The 17,317-nt window shown below is 34.7% G+C and overlaps 9 protein-coding genes across 9 annotated transcripts; 3 read left to right on the top strand and 6 right to left on the bottom strand.

Annotated features, from left to right (window-relative positions):
* Positions 1-23: 23 nt before the first annotated feature.
* MONOS_4446 (putative p23 co-chaperone) lies at positions 24-1,103 on the bottom strand. Its single transcript, XM_067874519.1, has 2 exons — positions 1,047-1,103; positions 24-917 (listed from the first exon to the last, which is right to left on the bottom strand). Exons 1-2 carry the CDS (start codon positions 1,055-1,057, stop codon positions 266-268), a joined length of 663 nt encoding a protein of 220 aa, XP_067725394.1. The 5' UTR covers positions 1,058-1,103; the 3' UTR covers positions 24-265.
* A 74-nt stretch (positions 1,104-1,177) lies between these two features.
* MONOS_4445 (putative Ubiquitin family) lies at positions 1,178-3,412 on the top strand (the record flags this gene model as incomplete). The annotated part of the gene is made up of 1 exon (XM_067874518.1): positions 1,178-3,412. One exon carries the CDS (start codon positions 1,178-1,180, stop codon positions 3,410-3,412), a length of 2,235 nt encoding a protein of 744 aa, XP_067725393.1.
* A 140-nt stretch (positions 3,413-3,552) lies between these two features.
* MONOS_4444 (uncharacterized protein) lies at positions 3,553-4,513 on the bottom strand. The gene is made up of 3 exons (XM_067874517.1): positions 4,434-4,513; positions 4,159-4,348; positions 3,553-4,061 (listed from the first exon to the last, which is right to left on the bottom strand). The coding sequence occupies exons 1-3, from the start codon at positions 4,487-4,489 to the stop codon at positions 3,711-3,713; spliced, it is 597 nt and encodes a 198-aa protein (XP_067725392.1). The 5' UTR covers positions 4,490-4,513; the 3' UTR covers positions 3,553-3,710.
* A 114-nt stretch (positions 4,514-4,627) lies between these two features.
* MONOS_16846 (Transport protein particle (TRAPP) component Trs20B) lies at positions 4,628-5,397 on the top strand. Its single transcript, XM_067869714.1, has 4 exons — positions 4,628-4,774; positions 4,851-4,926; positions 4,991-5,072; positions 5,126-5,397. The coding sequence occupies exons 1-4, from the start codon at positions 4,639-4,641 to the stop codon at positions 5,276-5,278; spliced, it is 447 nt and encodes a 148-aa protein (XP_067725391.1). The 5' UTR covers positions 4,628-4,638; the 3' UTR covers positions 5,279-5,397.
* Positions 5,398-5,474: 77 nt separating this feature from the next.
* MONOS_4443 (putative Proteasome subunit alpha type-1-A) lies at positions 5,475-6,940 on the bottom strand. The gene is made up of 8 exons (XM_067874516.1): positions 6,903-6,940; positions 6,686-6,789; positions 6,549-6,630; positions 6,356-6,472; positions 6,223-6,293; positions 6,030-6,159; positions 5,755-5,903; positions 5,475-5,613 (listed from the first exon to the last, which is right to left on the bottom strand). The coding sequence occupies exons 1-8, from the start codon at positions 6,925-6,927 to the stop codon at positions 5,563-5,565; spliced, it is 729 nt and encodes a 242-aa protein (XP_067725390.1). The 5' UTR covers positions 6,928-6,940; the 3' UTR covers positions 5,475-5,562.
* A 45-nt stretch (positions 6,941-6,985) lies between these two features.
* MONOS_4442 (putative Succinyl-diaminopimelate desuccinylase) lies at positions 6,986-9,483 on the bottom strand. The gene is made up of 8 exons (XM_067874515.1): positions 9,454-9,483; positions 9,333-9,394; positions 8,970-9,268; positions 8,554-8,919; positions 8,280-8,376; positions 8,012-8,129; positions 7,691-7,797; positions 6,986-7,488 (listed from the first exon to the last, which is right to left on the bottom strand). Exons 1-8 carry the CDS (start codon positions 9,470-9,472, stop codon positions 7,249-7,251), a joined length of 1,308 nt encoding a protein of 435 aa, XP_067725389.1. The 5' UTR covers positions 9,473-9,483; the 3' UTR covers positions 6,986-7,248.
* A 2,708-nt stretch (positions 9,484-12,191) lies between these two features.
* Positions 12,192-13,415, bottom strand: MONOS_4441 (putative Autophagy-related protein 27; the record flags this gene model as incomplete). Its single annotated transcript, XM_067874514.1, has 6 exons — positions 12,192-12,436; positions 12,561-12,638; positions 12,706-12,844; positions 12,905-12,986; positions 13,034-13,272; positions 13,324-13,415. The coding sequence occupies 6 exons, from the start codon at positions 13,413-13,415 to the stop codon at positions 12,290-12,292; spliced, it is 777 nt and encodes a 258-aa protein (XP_067725388.1). The 3' UTR covers positions 12,192-12,289.
* A 191-nt stretch (positions 13,416-13,606) lies between these two features.
* On the top strand, positions 13,607-14,451 carry MONOS_4440 (putative DnaJ subfamily C member 10 precursor (ER-resident protein ERDJ5)). The gene is made up of 2 exons (XM_067874513.1): positions 13,607-13,842; positions 13,972-14,451. The coding sequence occupies exons 1-2, from the start codon at positions 13,635-13,637 to the stop codon at positions 14,232-14,234; spliced, it is 471 nt and encodes a 156-aa protein (XP_067725387.1). The 5' UTR covers positions 13,607-13,634; the 3' UTR covers positions 14,235-14,451.
* MONOS_4439 (p97C) lies at positions 14,378-17,295 on the bottom strand. Its single transcript, XM_067874511.1, has 3 exons — positions 17,243-17,295; positions 16,652-17,079; positions 14,378-16,591 (listed from the first exon to the last, which is right to left on the bottom strand). Exons 1-3 carry the CDS (start codon positions 17,260-17,262, stop codon positions 14,553-14,555), a joined length of 2,487 nt encoding a protein of 828 aa, XP_067725386.1. The 5' UTR covers positions 17,263-17,295; the 3' UTR covers positions 14,378-14,552.
* Positions 17,296-17,317: the final 22 nt, after the last annotated feature.

The following is a 17,317-nucleotide window of genomic DNA, read 5'->3' as shown; positions in this document are numbered from 1 at the left end:
AAAAATGGAATGCATCTTAAAAGAAACAAAAAAAAAAAAAAATTCATCCAATAGTTGCCTTCTAGTTTATTTTTGTGCGAAAAAGATAGGTAATGAAATGCTTAAACTACAAAGTCAAATAACAATTTAAATTCAGTAAAAAAACGCTTCTCTTCTTTTTGTTTTTCCAAATAGCTAAATGTTGTGATAAATTTCAAAAAGCGAATGGTTGATAAATCAATTTGTGAGTAAGAATCGTGAAGAGCTAATTGTGCTTGTTGCACAATTACTCAGATTTTGGCTCTTCTTTTGCTTCCTCCTCCTCTTCGGGCTTTTTTTCTTCTTTGATTTCATCGCCTTCTTTTTCTCCTTCGCCTGCTTCAAGATCGGGAATGTCATCATCATCATCGTCTTCGTCATCTGGTTCACCCATTCCTCCCATTCCTCCCATTCCGCCCATACCACCCATTCCTCCCATATCTCCTAATCCGCTCATATCTCCCATTCCTCCCATTCCTCCCATGCCTCCCATTCCGCTGAAATCCATTCCGTCCATACCTCCAAATTGAGACATATCGAAATCGCTTGGTGGTTGTTCATCTTCGTCTGCTTCATCTTCTTCCTTCCAATTGTTCCAATCAACTTTAATATTTCTTGCTTTTCCTTCTTTTGCTAATCTTGGCCACCATTCTTCTTCCTTCTTTACCAAAAAGAAGATCACATTTCGGGGTTTGATTGCATGACTGGATTTTTCAATGTCAATGCTTTTCAAGAAGTTCACGGTAACTTCATATTTGCTTTGGTCAATTCCTCCATTTCCAACAAAATGCATTGAATCCTCTGTCAACTCAATTTTAGCTGTAGATGCTGTAACATTGGGAAGGTCAATGGTAAGATATACATGAGGTACGCGTTGGGCCCACAGAAGATCAGGAAGCCTGAAGCCATCAAACATTTACGTAAAGCGATGCCATTCCAAAAATTTAGCAATAAGTTGTTAATGATAGGACAAATGCAAAATAAAATAGACATAATGTTTCTAAATTTTATCAAAAATTTTAACACACTTAGATGCCATGGTGTGAAGATGAATCTATTTTTTGTTCTTCGAACACAAAGATCTAACCCTCTTTTTCTCCTTTTTGATGATCTTTTGACATTATTTATAAATATTTCAATTATTTAATTTTTGTTTTCGATGAAAATATCTTTAAGACCGCTGAACGGTTCCGAGCCATGCAATATTAATTGTGATGAAGATGAAACTATTGAACAGCTAAAAGATAAAATTTCGGAACTTACATCTATTCCTGTAAAACAACAACGTTTGGTTTTAAATGGAAAAATTGTGTCAAGCGGAACACTCGGATCTAATGACATTCAAGAAGGCATGATTATACATATTATGGAAAAGCCAGAAGATGAACCAGACCTTCCGCATCAAGAGCAAGAACCCCGACATCTTTATGAATCTGAAGATGCCCGCCCAGACCCAACTTTATCCACTGATTTTGATATGGAAACGATGCAGACATCATTTACAATTCCTTCGCGAAACGGCACAGTAACGCATTTGTATTTTGGTGGTTTTCCTTCAAGTCAACCACAAAATATCTCGACTAATTCTGCAATGGGTGATGTTATGAATCAATGGATGGAAATGCTATTCGGTCCTTCCGTTAATTTATCTCAATCTAATACTTCATCGAGAAGACAGTCAGGCTCAAATCATGCGAATGCAAGGAATTCTTCTAACAGATCTTCAGATTCATCAACTCAACCTTCACAAGCAAGTACATCGTCTAACTCTCAAAATCAAAGTAACTCCCATTCGCGATCTCATTCAAGTGCTCGTATCAGACTTCATTCTCACTCTCGTACAAACTCGCCTCATTCAACTACAACTGCTGAAACTCGAACACAAAATAATACTTCAAATAATGTGCAAAGCCGGTCGCATGAGAGTTCCACAACAACACCTAATGCCGTAACAACTTCAACAAGGGAAGCACCGTCAATATCTGCAGCACCAACAGCACCAGCATCAGCACCAACAGCCTCTGCATCTGCATCAACAGCATCAGCATCAGTACCAGTTTCAACACAAGCGGTTGCTGCAGCAAGGCAATCTGCTCATCCAATTGAAACAGCTTCTTCATCTTCAAATAGAACTTCAGCATCAAATGCCTCACATATCGTAGAGAATATCCTTGCTACTTCGCGTTATGGGCCGTTGCCTCCATCGTGGAGGGCGCGGAATATCAGAGCCGGCTTGCGAACGCTTCTGAGAGAGATATCTGGCAGATCGCAATCAGAAAGGCGTGAAGAAGGAAGAGATGAAGCACACAGAAGCGAATCACAAGTTAGTCCTCATTCTCCACAGGGAGAGGCATCTCGCCAAAGTACTCTTTCTTCGATAATTTCTGCACCCCCGGTTGAGGCATCTCGCCAAACAGTCACTTCTTCATTGCTTCCTGCTCCCATACGGGATTTGTGGCCTAGAACTTTTTCTGAATTACCCTCCGCAGATTCCCATGATTCCTCTTCATCTGATGCTAGTAACTTATCTGCGCAGCTTCCACCAAACATCAACTTCCAAACGAGTTCTGCTGCTGATAATTCTCAGCTTGCTGCATCAGCTGACCATCCAAGCTCACGTCCAACGATGAGAATCGAATCAAACGGGCGCCTCACGAACATCACAACATTTGAGTATAGACCGAACTTAACCCTCACCAATCAAACGGCATCTGTTGATTGCACTCAACCACCGAGCAGCACAATTACCCTGACTGAAGCAGCATCGCCTTCACCAATGCCTTCAACAATGCCTTCACCAATTTCCTTACCAATTCCTTCAACCACAATTCCATCGTATCCATCTGGCAGCATTTCTATTGGAGCTGAGGCACCAGCAATCTCCTCTTTCACATTTGGTTCAATGCCTCCACAGGTTGTTCCACTTTCCATTTCCAGCCAAGCAAATCAGTGTCAAACTGAAGTACCTGTGGAATCTTCCAATCCTCTTCTTCCATCTCCTTCTCCCTCTCTTTGTAGTTATTGTCAGAGCGGGCTTTCATGTCCTATTTGCACTGCACTTCTTTCATTGTCTCGATTGACTCATTCACATTGCTGCGAACAGCACAACTGCGAACAATGCTGTGAAGGAGAGTGTGCCTGTGGGCGTGTTCATTCTCCTCATCAGCATCGACATCATCGCCATCGCCACCATCACCATCACCATCACGACGAGCATCCGAAGCAGCTCCACAGCCACAGCCACGGTCATCACAAATCTCGCCAAGATGTGCAGGATGATGATGATGATGAATCCAACTCTTCGGTAGAACATTCTTCAAGAGAGCATCCATCGTCACACAGTCACCATCATGAGAATCACAAGCACTGTTCTCACCATCATCATCACCACTAGGGCATTTCTTAGCATTTCTATGTAACTCATCTTTTGTGGGGGCAAATGTGAGTGATTTAATTATTGTTGGGGGGAAATGATTATTGAGTATTTTTGTTTTGTTTTGTTTTATAGTTTGATTTTGTCTCAATAAAGAAAAATTCCTTCGATTTGAGTCAATTGTTTCATAATTGCGGTTTAAAGCAAAGAAATAAGAAAATAAAGTTATAGAAGTGCTCTGAAGTGAATATAAAACAAAATAATAAATAATGAAAATGCTGTCTCTTTCAACGAAAATGCTATAAAGTGCTTATAAACTTCATAAATCTTTCCATTTAGAGCCGGTGTATTTTTCGAGAGGTTGAGTAAAGTAAGAAGTTCGACGAAAATTCGTTCGAGGTTTTCCTTCAATCGTTCCACTCAATTCCATTGATCTTGTCTTCATAAATTCTTGAGCATCTTCAGAGTGCCCTGCTTCAGGCATCACAAATACTCGCTCTTTTGCAGGATCAGTACTGATGATTTCCCCAGTACAATCTCTCTCCAAGGGAGTAAAAGTAATATTTTTTCCATAATCGCGCTGCGTTGTTTCAAATTGATTTTCTTTCTTCATTGAACGAGTCTTAGTATTTGTTATGTGAGTAGCGTAACCCAAAGTTGCATCAGTTGACTTTAAAGAAAAATAATTATATTGTAAAATTTTTGGAAATTTTTAAACATAAGCATTGTCAAAGAAGTAATATAAAAGTGAAACATAAATTGCAAACCGGAGGCTTTGTTGAGCGAGGTTTTAGTCGATCAGGAGAGAAATCATCATGATAAACAGAATGTGATGTAATTCCTTCTGTTGACTGTCTCACAACAAACGGTGACGATTTCAATTTTGAAGAAGTGTCAATTTCAAATCCACGCGATTTAAGCTTTTCTGTGTCTTCTTCAAGAACACGATCTTCAAACCTTTTAATGAAATTTATTAATTTTCAAAAGTTGAAAAGGATAAAGCAAGAATAATTGTTGTTCTTCAAAAATATATATTTCATACCAATTTGCATACAAGCACGATTTGCTGTATGTTCTAATACCTGGCGGAGTAGCCATTTATAATAATTTTCAACCTTTTCTTTCCCATAATATTATATATTTTGTTCAATCCAATTATTTTTAACAACCTTAAATTTTATCTATTTCTTATTATATATCTCACTTTTAATGAGAATAAGAAAATTTTTAACCCTTAAGAAATTTCAATGTGTGCAAAAGTTGTTTGTGTTGCGATATGCTCCCCAGGAAATGCGCCACTGTTCCTCAAAACATATGGAATGGTTGATGCATTACAGTTGCATCATATAATGTATTGTGCACTTGATGTGTGCCTTGAGAAATGTGTGATAATAATTTTATTTGTTAAGATTTTATTCATTCATTGTAACTCTGGAAACGCTTTTATACTAATGAATAGTGGAATCTGAGCAAAATCCTTTTAAAGGAAAAAGTTTTTATCAAGGGCCAATTTATCCATTTGATGATCAAAAAATGTTTGAATTATTGATGTTTTGGTTCATTTAGATAAATACGTTTCACATTCATTTCATTGTTCAGTCATGGGTACATAACTCAAACGTTAACTAAAATTTTGGTGATGTTTGATCGAAGTGATGTTGATAAAGCACTTGTAGAGCCGGTTTGCAATCATTTTGTGTGGACGTAATTCATGATTCTCCAAATTGTTTTAAGTTTATGAGAGAAATTCATAGTGTGTATGTTAAGCATTTCTGTGGACCTTTTTCAAAACCTGAGCAAAAAATAGAAAGTCCAACTTTTACAGATAAAATCAATAAAATGGTGGAATTTTTGGATGCGAGGTTGTCTCCGTCTGGTGTCCACTGATTATGTTGATGTTGTACTGTTTTATTTTTTCAGTTTTTCTATATTCCTTCAATTTTTGTTTTTATTTCAGTGCGGTTTCTTTCATTTCAACGAATCAATCAAAAATATTTGTGAATGAAGATTTTGTTTTTTTTTTAACTTGAATTGTTCTAACATCTTGTTCTCAAAATGCGTTTAAGATGTGTTCGTTAACAGCTGCTGCGAATTATATTTTACTATTTGGAAATTTTTTGTGAGACGTGTTTCAAATAAAAAGCAAATAATCAAAAATAGATTCAACGAATTTATTCAGTGAATGTTGATGATGCGATATCGAAATGCTTCGCTTTTTCCAACTGAATTTTTGTGAGGTTCATTCAAGCACAATTATTCAACAGTAGATAGTTATGAATAATTTTTCAAAGTTTTTGATGTTCAGAAAAAACAGAAAATAAACAAAAACTTTATCATAAAATAAAAATATGAACATTGCAAACCAATTCAGCAACTTCCTCATCTGAATATTCCTTAAACTCCATTCCAATGCCAACAGCTGCAACGCTGCATGTTGATGCATCCAATTCTTCATCTCCACTTGATGCTTGTAATGCATGTAGTACATGTGATGTCAGTTGTTCCAGATTAGCTAAAGAAAAAAATAAATCATTGCGTTGATTTTTAGGTTAAGAAGTCAAGTATTTTAGATTGGCAAAATTGAAGTTGAATAAGTTTGAAACATGAAATTTTGAAAGAAATTGAATTTATTTACTACCTTTTGGGAATGATTTGAAATGCCTTTCCAAATATGTTTTTGATGCCTGAGATCTTGCACCCATCGCTTGTGCAAAATATTCTGTATAATTTCCTGCAGGGTCAGCATAATACAAATGAGGTCCAGATTTCTATTGAAAATAAAAATCATGAATTAATAATTTGCACGAAATGAAAACTCTGAAAAATCAAACATCAACTCCGGTTATTATTAATCCAACGCCAAATGGTCTGCTTCCAAATCCCATTGTCCTTTTCTGTGCGCCTGAACATATGAAGGGTGTAATATTTACAAAAATGAGATAGCTTTCTGGAAAAAAAACAAACGATTTGCGACTTGAACAACTAATCTAGAAGTGGGAATAGTGGTTTCGTTTGTATATTTATGTCTCATACACGTATCTTTCATGTATTGTGACAATTTTCTTGCATCCGCATTCAAACCTGGTTGAAATATGTCGAATAAAAATATATTTATTGGTTATTTGTCATTATTCATAATGTAGGTATATTTTCAAACCAGAAATAACACAGCCTAACTGATCGTCAATCTTGTATATTTTCTTTTGTGTTTCAACACGCTTATATGCTGCTAGAACAATCTATTTCAAAATGAAATTTTATTTTTACGGAAAAATGAAGACAACGAGGTCAAACGTGAGTATCGGATCTTGCTGCAAGGCATGCAGACCCTTGTTTGACAGCTTCCATTGCGTATTCCACTTGGAAAATTCTTCCCTGTGGTGACCATGTGCAAACATCTTTATTTAGAATTGTTTAAAAATATTTTTGCAAATTCAATAAATGCATGAGAATACATAAAAATAAAATCGATTGTATGAATGCAACATTCTATGCTTAATTTTTTGCACACCATCGTCGTAAATTGTGCGATACATAAGAACCAATTATTCAATGATCAATCCCTTATTTTATTTCAAGATAAAAATTCAATCATTTTCAAAGTATTTCCGATTTCATAAATAAAGAGTGAAATGTATAGTAAATGATGTGTTGTGCTGTTAACAGTTTAAATCAAAACAAGACCTCGTTAAAATAGCTGGAAATAGATAAGAAAATTGAAACAAATTTTCCTTCCTTAAGAATTTTCATTATTCTCAAAAAGCAAAACAATTAAAGAAGAAAAATCATCATAAGCAGTCATAAAATAGTAATAGTTATATCCACTATTTCCTTTGACGTTGATCTCTCCCTGCCTCTCAATCGCTAACGCCAGGGAATATCCACATTTTGAGTATTAGCGAAGAGGCAGCAGCAAGTGTGATTCCGATGGTGACAAACATCATCACGATGTTTGTTGCTAGTTCTTTGTCGTGATTTTCGAGGTTGCTGTTTAAGATGAGGTAGAAGACATTCACATACATCGCTCCTCCCATCAGCCCTACCCAGATCGAATGGATGAACAGTATCCACACACCCCCGGGCTTGACAAAATGGAACTGGAATGAAAAAAAAAAAAAAAAAAAAAAAAAAAAAAAGTAAAAGAGAGAGAGAGAGGGAGGGAGAGAAGGAAGAGAAGAAGAAGAAAGAAGAAGAAAGGAAAAGAGGAAAAGGAAGAAAAAGAAGAAGAAACAGAAAAGAGAGAAGAAGAAGAAGAAGAAGATTATTTAAAAAAATAAATGATAAAAATAAAGCACAAACAGCGTCTTGGAATATCCAAAATGCAACATTCACCAGCTGGATGAGTGTTAATATCCAGACACGCTTGATTTTCACACAAGACAAAGAAGATCTGCTTATAAACACCCCTAAAATATTACATAATCCCCATACAGAGAAATAATTCCATTGATGATGATGCACATATTGATGGGGGGAAAAAGCGAAAAAAATTATTAAAATTTTATGATTTTGAAGAAAAAAATTAAGAACAAAATAAAAAAAGAAAGAAAGAAAAACAAAAATAAATTCATTATAAAAAAATGCTTTCATTTTCAAATTTTCATCGTTTATTGAGCATACCGATCTGGTATGCAAAGTTGATGATGGTGTATGCCTGCTCCACAAAGAATGAAGCGTCTGGCGCTTTTCGCCACGACTTCGGAACAGCCACGTCAGCTGCACCTGATGTAGCTACATACTGTCAGAAATGGCATAATCAATAGAGGAAGAAGAAGAAATGTAATTAGATTAAGAAAATATTCAATGAACATTTGAAGATTTTGTGTCAAATTAAAAAGTAAAAGATTTATGATTAATGAAAATATTACTGACAAAAAAAGTTTCGAACCTCGAAAAGATAGACAAGCATCAGTTGGATGGCCAAAGATATAATCGATTTAAACACTCTCCAGAATCTCTTCATAGAAGATTCTTTGCGACGTCTCCTGAAAAGGTGAATAGAAAGAAATTTTAAAATGATTCAAAAAAAATTTTTTTGTCACAAATAAGAAGAAGAAAATTCGCACAAAAACAAAAATCTGAATATTTCTTTGAAAAAATTGTTTGTTTCATTAAAAATGAATGTTCTCCCAAAGTTCTCAAAGACTCCAGTTGATGCATACAAAAGTAGAGTTGTTTCACTATCTGAATCTGTGTTCTCTTCTGATTCACTTTCCAGTCCTTCGTTTTTGTTGAGAATTCTTCTTTTCTCCTCTTCTTCTATAAAAGTTCTTTCTTTCTCTTCTCTTTCTTTTTCTTCCTTACTTCCTGGCATTATTGCACCTTCTGGCCTTTTAACCCAAAACACATATATCAAATAATAAATTACTACAGTCGGAATCAACGACAAAAAATCGATCATTAGTGTGCTGTGGATGTAGTTGAAGAAAATAGGAAGTGCAGCACCAAGAAGACCAGCACCTCCAGTCCCGCTTGAAAAACCTCCAACAGATTCCGGCGGGAAAAGACGCATGTATCCGACAATAATACTGAAAGGATGAAAACAACTCAAACAAAAATATAATATAGCAATTCATACCTTTCTCCCAAATTAGATGAACCTCCTACAAGCATGATCATAACAAATGCGAACCATATATTAACTTTCTCAGAAAAAGCACATCCGATGAGTCCAGCAATATATACAACTGTTACGATAAGCATTCGACTATTAAATGACATTTTTAGCATAAAGGCGCTATGAAACATTCTGATAAAAAGTCCGAAGCCAGCATTGAACCAAAGAACAAGTCCAAGAAGTTTTGGTTGCTGGAAAGATTCGCAAATTTGTTGTGCGCAAGAATTAACAACTACATATCCAAGATTGTTTACAGTACCCTAAATGTCGCATTAAATCATACAAGTATTTACTTTCATGAGTTTATATGAAAAAAAACTAAACCAAAACAAAAAACGCCCACCAGTTGCTAATATTTCTCCAATTTCTTGGAGGTTTCTTTGGAGCTTAAATAGAAATAGATTAGCAACATTTTATCATTGAAAGAATTGAAGAAATCACATACTTGGGTCGCTATTGGTCATATTTCAACAATAATGGGTTTTTTCCAAACAATAAGAGTGAATAATTCTGAATGAATAACTGAAGCAAAAAAAGTTGTTTAAAATAAAAGGTAATTTGAAGTATTGAACTTTCAATTTTCCGAGACAATTAGAAAATCAATAACAACAGTTTTAAAAACATATTAAAAATTAAAAATTAAAAAAATAATAAGCAAATTTTGCAGTCGAAAAATTGTGAAATTTTTTCTATATGTCTGTAAATATTTGAAAAGTTCTTTTTGTTTCATTATCAGATGATAACGAAAATTGATATTTTTCACATATTTTCATTCCAACTCACCAAATTACGCAGGAAAGAAAATATAAAATCGCCAAGCATTCATTTCTGCTCTGCGAAATGTTGGTAAATTGAAATAACAATTTTTGAAAAAATTAATTGATAACATTATAATAAGAAAATTAAACAAAAGAGACTTAACAAAAAATTTAGACATTTATTCATCCAAATTTCAGAAAAACTTACCTTTTTATTTTCTAGGGATATGATTTTATCACGACCTTTTTTCTTTATCTTGACCTTTTTCTTTTTTGTTATGCTTTCAGCTATACATAAGCTTGTGATAAATAAAAAAATAACCAGAACTGTTTGTTATATAATAATCTAATTATTCTGAATTTTTTTTTCTTTATTTCTTATTTAACAAAAAGATCGAGGATTATAATAATTTAATGTTTTGATCATTGACTTGCTGCTTTTCCATCGAATATTTTTTGTTAGAAGTTTTAAGCTATCATATCATAATACATCATTTCTTTTTTATAAGTTAAACTTGTTTAAAACTTTCTCAACTTGTTTTTTTAACACTTTTTCTCATTTCATCCAATTTTTTAAAAAGCGTGATTTCAGAGACATGCATCCATTTGTTTTAAAATTCTCCGAAATGAAATTAAAACAAATTTGTTATGAAATGATATCTTGAATAAAAAACTAGTAAATATTTGCATATGAGGAACAATCTTCAGATCTAAATTTTCATATGTTCAACCATTTCGCTTCAAATACTTGTTCAATACTTTTTCTTTTCGAATTAAACAAAAATACACATTAACTAACACCTTGTTTTTATTTTTTATGTGCTTAATATTTTCATAAATTCATATATGTTCCGAAAATCGTGTTTTAAGCAAAAACAGTGAAATGAGAAAAAAAGGTTAAAAATTCTATTGAAAAAGTCAAAAACAAGTTAAAATAATAATATAGGAATGAAGAATTGTTATGCTGTGACTTTAAACGGTCGGTATGAAATAATCGCTTCACAGCCAGCAAGTCTTTGATCTGGGTCCAAAAATTATAAAAAATTTGAATAATTTTTTGAACATAAATGTTTTTAAAATTTTTTCAACAGAATTCTGAAAAACAAAAATATCAAGAAGTATATTAATTTTGTTTTTGTTTTTAGCCTTTTCACAAATCAAAAAAGCTAAAATAAGTTTCAAAAAAACTGTGTCGAGATAAAATTTTGAGGTCAAGATAAAATGTGCACCCTATCTATTTTGATGCATTTATCATTGGTTTGGCTTTTATATGGTTAATGACGAAAGCAATGTCAAAGATCAACACACTGAAAAACAGTGAAGATTTCAAAAACAATCACTTTTTTTTATCATTTTTAATATTATAAATAAATTAATAATTTTTTTGTTGAAAGAAGATAAGACTAATAAAGAAAGAATTTCGCCAAAATAATGATTTATTACACAATAATTTTCGCAAGCAATGAAATTTGAAAACAAATGGAAAACATGTAGGTAATTATTTAAGAAATCATTATTTTTCTTACAAAATTTTCGAATAGAAAAATTTTATTGAACATTAACAAATGGGGGGAAATACGGACTTTCAAGCTTTTAATGCACAAAGCATGAAAAAATCGTTTCACTATAACATTTTGAAACTCAACCATATTTCAAATAAATTTGATTTTCATTTTTGAAAGCAAACGCCATTGTTATAATAACATCATGTTGTGTGACATCACATGAATTTCAAAAAATTAACCCATTTTTTTCAAAAATTTTGATCACAATAAGATCATCTAAGATGCATAATTTTTCAATGAAAATGTCTGAAGTCAAATATTTTGTCCCAAATGAACACTGAAATATGAAATGGCTTATTGCAGACATCTTCATCTAAAATTTGAAAAAGACATTGGTTAATGAAACCATTGGAATGAATTTAGCATTTGTTTTCAAAAATAACTTTCCAAAGACTTACAAGCTTAAAAAACAGCACTCCGAAAAAAGTTATGATTTCAAAAATCATTACCTATATAAAACTTCAAGCATTTTTATTGATGAATCATGCATTATGGATTAACTTATGTGAACAAAAAATTCAAACAAATTGGACACATTTTTTGAAATACGTCTTGTCATAAAATTTTTTGTTATGATATTATTGAAACCTGTTCATTGATATGAAAATCCACTCAATTTTGAAATCTGAGAAAGTTAAATAAATAAATAAAAATTTATTATTATTATTTTTATTTCGATATTGCTTCACAATCATTAAAACAGAACACTTTCAAATTATTTCCGTTAATTATTCACAACTCAAAAATGAAAAAAACAAATTCACTGAAAAATAATCACACTCATGCAAAACAAACATATTAAAAATTAAATATGCTTAATTTATTTCCTCTTTCTTTTTCACATTAAAAATTAGTTTCGAATTATCGACTTAAAAAATAATCATTTTTTAATTTGCATATATTTGCACATTAGATTAACATTGAACAATAAAACACGGAAATAACCTTTTCATAACTTTCACAATGAATGTATTTCAGCGCTTTCCGTTGTATCATATAGATTTGTTGAAGGAGGGATATTTTGCGTTGGGGTTGCATTTTTTTCAATAGCCACATAATCTTTGCGTTTCCCAAAGCAAGGCGAGAACATAAATCTAAATGCGTCCTTATAAAAATAAAATGTTATAAAATTTTTTTACATGTTTATCAAATAAAAATATGTAATATTCATAAGTGAACATTATTGTTATTCAAATAAATTGTTCATTAATTCTGAAAAATTACTATACCATTACCAACCCAGGCAACATTGACCAGAACTCCCAATTAGGAAGCATTTTTAGTCCTCTCTTTCCATGCAACACGGCCTATGAGTTCAATAAAAGCATTAAAATAAAATATAATTATTTAATTCGAAAAGAAGCAAAGACATACTTGTATAAAAATACCAACAAGAAGATAAAGAGCAAAAAGACAAGATAACACGATCAGAGCAACACTTCCAAAGCTTAATGGAATGGGAAGTGGGCATCCATTTTTCGTGTTAAAATCGACACTCCACTCATCTTCGGATCTTCAATAGTGCATGTTTCAAAAAGTTAAAAATAATAATAAATTAAAATACACTCCATACATTTTTGAACCAACGATGCTCAGCTTCTTCTTATTGCAGCGGAGATATATGTGAAATGCTCCGTTTCCACTGTTGTGATGATCTCAAAACAAAATAAAATGAAAATATATAAAAGGCACAATAACACACAATAAAAGTGAAGTCCTTCATGTTTTCCAATCACTTCAACTCGTTCCGGTAATGTATGAGCAATTGGCCAGCATTGCTCTGCATTTTTGAGATGTGTGGGATTTGAAGCATTTTTGACCTGTAATGCCACAAAAGTTTGCTCCTCGTTTGAGCAAGAGTCAATTTTTTGTGGATTGACTGCAGAACGAAAGTTCCAGAAAACTGTTGAATCATTAACAGAATATTTATAATAGTCTGTTCTGGATACATTTTAAAATTTAAGAATCATAGAAATGATTGCATAAACAAACCCAGATTTTGCAAGATTTGTCAAGTCGTATTTCCGTCCGTCAATCAGATATAACGCATTACATGCACTTATAAAAAACAGCAAAATAATCATGCCTTTATCTTGAAAAATTAGTTTAATAGATGCGTCAGAGACAAAATTATAAACAAAATAACAAAAACAAACATCAAAATATAAATATGGTTATTTGTTGGAATAATTCCAAACAATTTTTGATTTTTAATATCTTTAAGGAATAATATAAAAGTGTTTATTATTAATGAAATTTATAAAATAGTGGGCTAAGATCATAAGAAACTTTTCTGCTTTTTTATGCTCGCAAATATTTTATTACTGAGTTTAATATTTGGGTTTTCAAGAGCGGAAAAGAAAAAAGATCTTTATAAAGTGTTGGGTGTTCCAAAAACAGCATCTCAAGCAGAGATTAAACAAGCTTATCGGCAACTGTCTTTGAAAATGCATCCTGATAGAAACAAGGACGACCCGCATGCAAATGAGAAATTTGCAGAAATAGGAAATGGTTTACTTTAATTTTTTTTGTAATTATTTTCTTTTTATGATATATTTTTTGTTCGTTTTTGTTTTTTCTGCGAAAATTTATTCATTCATATAAAACTTAAAATTACTTTTTTGAACGTCTCATCCGAAGCTTATGAAGTTCTTTCAAATCCTACTTCTCGTCAACAATATGATGCAACGGGATCAACAGAAAAAATAAATTCATTTTCAGGAGGAAATCCATTTGGTGACGGGAATCCGTTTGCGGGTTTCGGTGGATTTCATTTTACATTTGGAGGTCCTCAATTTTCATTTGGTGGATTTAAACAAGGTGGAGGATTTGGGCAAAGATGCGTTACCACTAAAAAATGTGATTCTCATGGTAATTGTCAAACAATAACTCGTTGCTCATAAATCCCACTTCATATTTTATTTACACACAATGTATTATTTTATTCTTGCGTATGCACTTTTTCTTTGCATTTCACGTTTGTTTTTGCTTTAAAATGCGTTTTTCCTTCAATTTATTCATAATTTTGGATTTGATGAAAAAAACATTCTTTTGTCTTTTTGATCCATTTTGTATTAAATCTTAAGAAAGAATAACACTTTAAAATACTGTTGTGAAAAATTCAAAACATAAATTGAATTTCTTTCTACTGCCATCCAAAGATGACAAGTTGCCAAAAATGAAAACAGATAAAAGATGAAAACCAGAAATGAAAAAGGCAATTAGTAGATATCGTCGTCTGAACTTGGAGCTGGTTGTGAAGGTGCATGCGAACTTGAAGAAGCAGCTGAACTTGGTGAAGAAGAGCTGCTGGGTCCGCCAGCAGGCAAGTCCGGAAGCTGAATGTCCTGAGTCATGTTTCCACGCGACGAGATCAGCTGTGTTTTGAACATCTCGTACCGCTCCAAGTCGTGTCTGGAGACAGAAGGCCTCGCTCCTTGCAACGCCTCGCGGAAGTGTGCCACAGTTACTTCTGGAACTGGATCATAATCAGGATCTTCTTCCTCTGCAATGTCCATTCCACTCACATCTTTCCCTTCTGCCGCTGCAGCTGCCTTTAGCTCTTCCTGCTGAGCAATCTCTTTCCTCCTCTGCTCTTCTGCCTGGATGGCATCGCGAATAGCTGCTTTCACTGCCCGCTGGCAGATGGCTGTCAGATCGGCACCAGAGAATCCCTTTGTCATTGATGCAATGTGGTTCAAGTCAACAGACGCTGAAACAGGTGTCTTTCTGAGATTGGCTTTCAGAATTTGCAGGCGAGACGCTGTGTCTGGCATTGGAATGTAGATCAGCTGGTCAAGACGGCCAGGTCGCAGAATGGCAGGGTCAAGAATATCTGGCCTGTTAGTTGCACCGATGATGAATAGTGTCTTCTTTGCACCAACACCATCCATCTCACACAGCAGGGCATTCATCACACGATCACCTGCCCCACCTGCATCTCCGATGGAGGATCCTCTACTCTTTGCAATTGAATCCAGCTCATCAAAGAAAAGCACACAAGGTGCTGATTGCCTCGCTTTATCGAAGATCTCACGCACGTTCGCTTCTGACTCTCCAAACCACATTGTCAGCAGCTCAGGTCCTTTCACAGAGAGGAAGTTCGCCTGACACTCGTTTGCAATGGCTTTTGCCATAAGTGTTTTTCCACAACCAGGTGGCCCAAAGAACAAGACACCACGTGGTGGATTGATGCCAAATTTCTCGTAATGCTCGGGGAACTCCACAGGATACTGCACAAGCTCCTTCAATGTCACTTTGACATCTTCCAATCCACCAATATCGTCCCATGAGACATTTGGCACTTCCACACTGAACTCTCTCAGCGCCGACGGGTTCGACTTGTCGAGACTCTGCTTGAAGTGGTCCTGGGTGACTGCCATCGAGTTCAGCAGCTCTGCATCCAGTTCTTCGTCCTCAATGTCGATCATCGACATCTTCTCTCTGATGCACGACATGGCTGCTTCTGTGCACAACGCTGCAAGATCTGCTCCCACATAGCCGTGTGTGTCCTTCGCAATCGCCTCCAAGTCCACATCGTCGCTCAATCGCATATTCTTCGTGTGGATCTGCAGAATCTCCATACGACCCGACAGGTCTGGCACACCAATATCGATTTCTCTGTCAAAACGGCCAAATCTTCGCAGGGCAGGATCAATTGTGTTTGGTCTGTTGGTTGCACCAATCACAACAACCTGGCTTCTTCCTTTGATTCCGTCCATCAGCGTCAGCAGCTGCGACACAATACGCCGCTCGACTTCACCGTTGGTTTTGTCTCTCTTTGGAGCGATTGAATCGATTTCATCAATGAAAATAATTGAAGGTGCATTCTTCTCTGCTTCTTCAAAAGCCTTTCTCAGGTTCGATTCCGACTCTCCGCTCAGCTTCGACATGATCTCTGGCCCGTTGATGAGGAAGAAGAACGCCCCGGTCTCGTTTGCAACTGCACGCCCAATCAAAGTCTTACCTGTTCCGGGTGGTCCGTACATCAAAATGCCGCGTGGTGGCTTCACACCAATTGCTTTGAACAGCTGCGGATGGCGGAGAGGAAGTTCAACCATCTCGCGAATCAGACCCAGTTGCTTCCTGCAGCCTCCAATATCGTCATACCCAACATCATTTTTGTCATCTTCGCGGGCAACTGGCTCACCATCGGTGTGAATAACTGTATCTGGAGCAACAATGCAAAATGGGGCAGGATCCGTTTTGACAATTTTGAAATCGACAGATTTCATTCCTCCCTTGCAAGTGATAAGATCGCCTATTCATGAAAATAATTATAAAAAAATACAAATATTCTGCTTAAGAAAATAGTGCAAACCTTCGTGAACTGGGCGGTATGCTTCCAGAAAATATGGTTTCAGATATACATCAAACAGATTACCGGTGATTCCTTCAATGCTATCTTCATAAGGCAAGATAAGAACATGCTTTCCAAATTTTGCTTCTGGGCAAGGAGTAAGTGTGATCACATCTGCAGTTTTGCATTTCAAGTTTGTTCTCACAACACGATTCATTTTAATTGTTCCTTCTGGGCAGTTAGCATCAGGAATTGCAACGCAAACCGTTTCAGCTCGCTTCTTTCCTTTCAATAAAACTGGATCTCCTTTAAAAATGTTGAGCTCAGTCATTGCCTTCTCATTGATTACAACGATTGTCGAATCGTCTTGAGCTGTATTATCGTCAACAACAAGACGATTCGGCTTTCTTTTCCTTTCGTTAGCTTGTGGACTTAATTCTGGATGTTCACTTCCCATACAAATTCAAGCATTTCAAAATGGACAAACGAAGGGGATTGACAAGACGGAGAAAAATTTATTTCAAAAAGAAGAGTTTCGCAGATCATAACATTTGTCAATAACAAATACATAAGAATGCTATTAAGCATTTCAAAAAAAGAAAAATGACAAACGTGTTTTTCGCTGGTTCCATCAAAAGAATTTACTCAATAATCAACACTTTAATAATGGATAGATCAATCCATTCA

The sequence above is a fragment of the Monocercomonoides exilis genome (genome assembly GCF_001643675.1).
Source record: "Monocercomonoides exilis strain PA203 chromosome Unknown scaffold29-1213020, whole genome shotgun sequence".
Classification (NCBI taxonomy): domain Eukaryota; phylum Preaxostyla; order Oxymonadida; family Polymastigidae; genus Monocercomonoides; species Monocercomonoides exilis.
The sequence above is the reverse complement of the archived record's forward strand: the minus strand, read 5'-3'. Positions and strand labels throughout refer to the sequence as shown.